We start from the raw sequence: 7,069 nt of genomic DNA, 5'->3' as shown, positions 1-7,069 counted from the left end.
AAAAAGCGCAACTGTTCAATATTTTGTATTTCTCTATTAATTATTCAGATGTTGTCAATTTTTTATATAAACAAAATGAATGTGAGAAACGATTTTTTTAAACGTTAACAGATGTTAAATCATCATTCATATAATGTAGACATATTTATATATATTTGACGAAAGATATAATGTTGATAGATTATCTAGTAGTGCAGGAAGACGCACTACTATTAATTTAATATAAACTATTTATTTAATATAAATTTTTTACCTATCTACATGTATTGTATATCTGCTGTATATACTTCTTTTTCTCACTAAAAGAAATATAAGAAGAGATTCTTTGGGTCAAGAAAACACAAAATCGTTTTCAAGGAAATATTCCTTTTTAAGTACTTTTGAAGCGGAAAATCGCTGTGTCTCTTTGAATATATAGAATCATTTGGCAAGTGCATGACAGTTCCAAAACAGATGAGCAACATAATTCTATTGCTCAACATTGGCACCTTTGGAAATACCTTATAAAGAAGGTATAAAAAGTTATTACTTTACTAACAATGCCTTTAAATAGTATCGGTAGAGACAAAATCGAATGAATGGAAGATAGAATCGAAGGCAAACGCGGCATGGGAAGAAAACATATGTCTTAGTTGAGAAACATCCGACACTGGACTGGGTTAAGAACGATTGGAGACTTGGCACATACTGCTAGAGGCAGAGAGAACTTCAAAAACATTTCTAACATATTATAATTTATATGATTGTATAACATTCAATTTTTAAATAAATAATTAAAGAAGAAGTTAGACACCCGGATATATATATTAGTTCTAGCTGCTTCACCCTGCCTAACTACTCCTGCTCTTAGACCCACAACTTTGAGAGCAATTGTGGAAAATAGCACCTATCTGGACAGCTAGCCTACTTTTAAAATAAAATTTGTAGCCTTAGTTATTAAATAACGTAACATCTTTAATATTACTAATTATTTTAAATATATTAATGTAACTTAAAAGTTACTTAAATTCAAATTCACTAAGAGTCACACATACCATTTTATAAAATTACTTTAATTAATTTTCCATATTCATTATAATATAATAACATAATTAGTTTAATAATAGACAACAAAAAATCCATTTGTTATTATTATTATTTTTAAACCAGAATTCAAAATAAAATCAATAGTCCAAGTCTTACTTCATTTATATATTATTTATGAAAACATTCAATTGTTATGTTAATTGTAAATGAAAGACAATATAATAATATTAATAATTATTGAAGAAAGCAGTGTTTTTACATCATTTATCACTTAAAGTATACTTTTTTTTATGACAGTTTATAAATTTACATATTTTAATTAGTTAATTTCTATGGTTTCTTCACTTACATCACATTTTAAGTGTGAACGTAGACATTATAATGGGATAATAGATACATATCTGAGCACAATCATAGCATTTTGAATAATAACTGTTTGTTACAAAATAGGTGAAATAGTAAGATACTTTGTGTAAGTACGACTATAAGACCAACACATAAATTAATTTTGATATATGAAAATTATCTGAGAAAAAAGAGGTTCACATTCGGACAACAAACATTTTCGTAGGCCTTTTTCCGCCAAAAATGCAAATTAAATATAATTTATTGTATTATTGTTAAATTAATTGGCACTTGTTAAAATGGAATCATATAAAAAAACAAAGAAAAACAAGTTAATTTAAAAAAAGCACGAATATAAAAAAGTCAAAACTATAGGTTTATTTTTTGAAAACATTGAAGTAATGATAGACATTTAAAAAAAAAATATTTAAATATATTTGAATAAATTTCGTTTAAAAAATGTAATTCTTCAATGACTTTTTCTATGCTATTTAATGTAAATTAAAAATTATGATATTCATTTTATAAATAAAGATCCATTATTATATTGAATTATTAAAAAGTTAAAATAGGCAAAAAACATAAAAAACGTATAAAAAATTGTGAATTTTATTTAACAGCAAAATTAAAACATAGTAATAAAATAATAATAACAATAAATAGCAATGAAAAAAAATTAAAAAAATTTATCACAAATATATGTATAGTAAATATTAAAGAAATAAATAATAAATAGATTAATAATAAATTTTATTTAATAGCAAAATTAAAATATAGCAATAAAATAATAATAACAATAAATAGCAATGAAAAAAAGTTAAAAAATAAATAACAAATATATATATAATAAATATTAAATAATTAAATAATAAATAGATGTATAATAAATAGATAAATAATAAAAAGATAAAATAAATAAAGTTAATGCAATAAATACAATAAATGAATAAATACAATAAATCAAATTTATAAAATACATAAAATAAATGTAATACATAAAATAAACAAAAAAATAAAATTAATAAAATAAATAAAATGCATAACATAAATAAACTTAATAAAATGAATAAAATAAAGTCCAAAAACAATAAGAAAAATAATAAAACAAAAAAATATTGAAAAAATTTGAAAAAAAATATATAACAACAAATAATAAAAACAATTATGAATAAAATTATGAATTATGATAAATATGAATTATGAATAAAAACAATTTATAAAAAATAAAAAAATAGTAAGAAATATTTATAAAAAAATGAAAAAACAAATGTAAAAAAATTTATAATAAAAAAAATTATATCAACAAATAACAGAAACAATAATAAAAAAATAATAAAAAAATAGTTAAACAATTATTATGAAATAATGATAAAACAAATAAATAATAAAATAAAAATTATTACAACAAATAATAATAAAATCAATACTTAAAAGGTAGTGTAAAAAATAGTAAAACAAAAATTATAAAAGATTGACAAAACGAATGTAAGAAAGAAGATTTTTGAATAAAATAAAAATTATTGCATTAAATAATAATAAAAACAATAATAAAAAAGTAATAAAAAAAAGAGTACAACAATAATTATATAAGAACGATAAAACAGATGTTGAAAAAATATAAATGATTAAAAAAAAATATAAAAAAGTAATAATATAAATAAGAGAAACGTTAACAAATTCATAAAAAATATGTAAAGAGAATATATAAAAATAATATATAAAAACAGGATGTGAAAAAAATAGTGAAAAGATATATATATTATAAAAAATATACAAAAAAAAAATACATATATATATATTGGTATATATATATTTATATATATAAATTATATATATAAAAATATATAATTTACTAATATATATATATATATATATATATTAACATATAATTTACTTTATACTAATTATAATTGTACTTGATGTGGTATTTTATGCTACTATCTTTGTCACTATATCAACAGCAGTTACTTAACTGCTATAGCTATCTGGTAATTAAAACACTATTTAAATTTAATCAGTATTATAATCTCTTTAAGTTTTAAATTAAAAATGAACTTTTTTTCTAAAGTTGACTATTGTAGTCTTTAAAAATTAAAAGTGGTGGTAAGCTACTGCACCACAACAAACGATAAAATATCGATTAGTTAAAGCAAAAAATAGTTCAAGCTTTTCTTCTTATTTGACCAATACCATTGTTAAAAATATCATTGAGTAAAAAAAGAAACTTCTGGACTTCTGGATAAGTCTAGATATAAACGCAAAAAGTATTCCGGTGTCTCCTATTCGAGTGCCGGTAGATATGTGCTACAAGAGATTTGACAAAGCAGGCTCAATCTGGTTTCATGTTGTTCCATAATCCAATAATGTCGCTCTTAAGCTGGCTCCTAAAGAAATAATCAAATTTATATTGACCTGTCGCAAATAGTGATTGTGTGCCAACTTTCGTCTTTGTCTGGCAGAAGAAGGAATTGCAACTGGAAGTTCCAACGAAAAGGCGCTAAGTCTCATTAGTTCATTAGTGCTATTGCTTCTCGCTATATTAGTATATCCCCGAATCCAAAGTTCCATAGCTGATCATACTTTTACAAAAAAGCTTTATAGCCTTTTAATATAATATATTCATATATTTATTATATATAATCTATTTATATATATTTTATGCTTTAAAATTAATAAAGAGGCAGTTTTTTTAAATTTTTTAAATATTTTATTATTCTAATTAAAAAAAAGCTTAAATGTTTAAAATAAATTATTAAATTAAAAATATGGCAAGAATTGGCTCTTAATAACTAAACTCCTTAACTAGTGCCTTCATCCTTTCAAAGTCGCTGCTACATTTGCTGCCTGTTGGGCAACTCCAATAGCTTGAATTGTGGCGTCTCTGGTATGTTGACCAACTCTTTCCTGTAATTAATAAAAATTTTAGATTAGTAACTGATATTTAGCTTTTTTAGGAGTTTTTAGGAACTATAATAAAATATAACAAAATGTGAATTGTTTAAATGTTTATGTCTGTGAATATTTTGAACTTACAATTTTTTTGCCAATTTTTTTAAGCCAACCCGCTTCAGCTCCCATACTGAAAGCGAATACGACGAGAGCAACAAATAAGAATATTTTATTGAAATTCATTGTTGAATTATAATTTTAATATGTTATTGCGATTGTAGAGTGTAAATTAAACTGATAACAGATTCGAGCTTACTCCAGCTTTTATATGAATAGTTTACGTGCTGCAAGAGATAACACAATTTTCAAAAGTAAAAGGGGGTTTTTGTTTAAATTTGCTACGAAATTTTAGCAAAAGTAAAAACTTCCCTACTACATTTTTAAAAAAATCCCATGAAATATGCGGAAGATTTTTAGGTTGCAGCAAAAGATCACCGAAGCTGTTGATGAATGAATGATTCAAAAGAATTATGCAGATGAGTTCATTGGCTTTATAAGCATTTATACTATAAAGTAAATAAAAATAAGGTAATTATAGTAGTTGAATAAGAAGTGAAAGTTAATAATATATTTAAATATTATTTTTAACCCAGAAAATTCTATTGACAGTTGCAGTTAAAATAAAAATCGTTAAGAATAACTTATAGTAAAATATAAGATTAGTTACCTTAGTTTATAATATTTATTCTATTAGGATGGAATCAAAAGAAGATCGTAGTAAATGTAGTTTATTTTTCAATTTAATTGAAATATTTGGATCTTAAATTACAAGACAAAGAGGGCAAGTTCCCGAGATAATAAATATTTTGATATTTGAGTTGTAAGTTGTGAAGATAATAGGATTTGTACATCTTAAGATGCATGAAGTAGACTTCGACTTAAGTCTATATTGTATATCGGAAACTTTTCTACAATATAAATATGCTATGCTTGGTATGCGTACGGTTTCCTTACTAAAAAAGGAGCTGAAACATGTGTATATAGGTCGGGTATTAAATATTCGTTAGCAGAAATGTATGCGATAAACACACATATCTATATATAAATAAAGTGTGATATAAAGTGTATACATGAAAGGTGTATATGTTAATTTAACCTAGAATGTAACTATCAGAACCAGAAATAACAATTTTAATAGATATCCGAACAGCAATAAAGGTTTTCAATGTTCATCATATGATATCAAGACGGATGATGGAGTGTCTTGAAAAGCTAAACACCGTTGGTCAAAACGAAATGAATACCTACACAATATGAATACTAGACCCAAAAATATTAATTGTATGGGTTCCAGTTTGGAAGTTCCGGCAACAAAATTGCAGACAAACTATTTATTAAAGGAGCAGCTTTGTTGCTGGTAGGCCTGGAGTAATTCTGTAATTTCTTTTTACTGATTCGGAAAGTAGAGAAAAAGCAGAGCGCTATACTGAGGTGATCTACAAATGTTAATACAATCCAAATCACTTGTAAAGATTTTGAACCTAAAGCCATTGAAAGATTGTATGCAACTAAAAATCATTACATAAAAATCATTAAGAATCATTACAGGAATTCCGAAAAGCACTGTTGGTTAAACTATCACCTTACAAAACTGGAAGCCTACTTTGAAAGAGTTCATAGATTTTATAGATAAAAAAAGAGCTTTTAAAACAGATACTGGGAGTGTGCCAGGCACAAATCTTAAAGAAAGTTAAATTAGTACAATGGTGAGCTTCTCATATCGGATTAAGAAATTAAACTCTACAGTGTAGGTTGCATACAACAATTTATAGAGGAAATTAGACTTGAAGAAATTCTCTAAAGCGTCGTAGTAAAAATATCACAATAAAATAATAATTGCTATAATAATAATAATACTATATGCTTCGTTAATAGTATGTCAAAATTTAATTGAACCTGCAATTTTCAAGCAGACTGTTGTTTGCAGCTAATTCACTGGTAAATCATTGAAGGTCACAATGATAGTTATATGACTTATGCTCCAATATGATTCAGTTTCTCCTAAACTTGGAAAATTCCCTAAGAAAAAATATCGTGAGAAAAATTATAGTAAGAAAATTGCTTATGTTACATCTTAAATTTCTGAGATCAAAAAACCTTTCTAGAATCAAAAACATAGCCTTCATAAACTCCGTATTTGTATAGTTTACTTAAAATGCTTTTAAAAATATTTTATTTATATATATATACATATATATATATATTTTTATCTAATCATAAAATTAAACATAACATAATAAAAAGAGATTTTGAAACATTTAACAATATTATACTTCTTTAAGGTAATGCAGCTAATATATAAAATAGCTTGTTATTAATTTCTATTCGATTCGTAAAAATACTATTAAAAAAAAAAAAACTATTAAAAAAATAAAAAATACTATTAAAAATCTGAATTTTAGGAAAGGTGACTAAATAAATAAATGTGACAATTTTAACTTTTAAGATTCATTTGTTATCTCTTCAACCATGCCGAAAAGGTGTACCAGGCACAGTCTTGAGCGTAGGGAATTGTCAGAATTCACACGTTATTAAATTAGGCGAATATGGGACTTGTGGAACGATAAGTTTTGAACATTTATGGCATATAATGTTACTACTGTCACTATCGTATACGTTTTCGTGCTAAAAAAGTTTTCCATATAAATGAATATATCCTTAATGTTGTTTTAATTTAAACTTTAGAAACTGTTTTTAGATTTATAAAAATTAGTTTTATTGTTTTAATTAAATAATTTTAGTTGTCAAA

At 24.0% G+C, this 7,069-nt stretch overlaps 1 protein-coding gene across 1 annotated transcript; it reads right to left on the bottom strand.

The window, feature by feature from the left end:
• Positions 1-4,109: 4,109 nt before the first annotated feature.
• On the bottom strand, positions 4,110-4,535 carry LOC119670855 (sarcotoxin-1C). Its single transcript, XM_038081282.1, has 2 exons — positions 4,405-4,535; positions 4,110-4,275 (listed from the first exon to the last, which is right to left on the bottom strand). The coding sequence occupies exons 1-2, from the start codon at positions 4,501-4,503 to the stop codon at positions 4,183-4,185; spliced, it is 192 nt and encodes a 63-aa protein (XP_037937210.1). The 5' UTR covers positions 4,504-4,535; the 3' UTR covers positions 4,110-4,182.
• Between the last annotated feature and the right edge of the window lie 2,534 nt (positions 4,536-7,069).

This window comes from Teleopsis dalmanni, chromosome 1 (genome assembly GCF_002237135.1).
Source record: "Teleopsis dalmanni isolate 2A chromosome 1, ASM223713v2, whole genome shotgun sequence".
Taxonomy (NCBI): Eukaryota; Metazoa; Arthropoda; class Insecta; order Diptera; family Diopsidae; genus Teleopsis; species Teleopsis dalmanni.
This window is presented reverse-complemented; position numbering and strand designations above follow the sequence as displayed.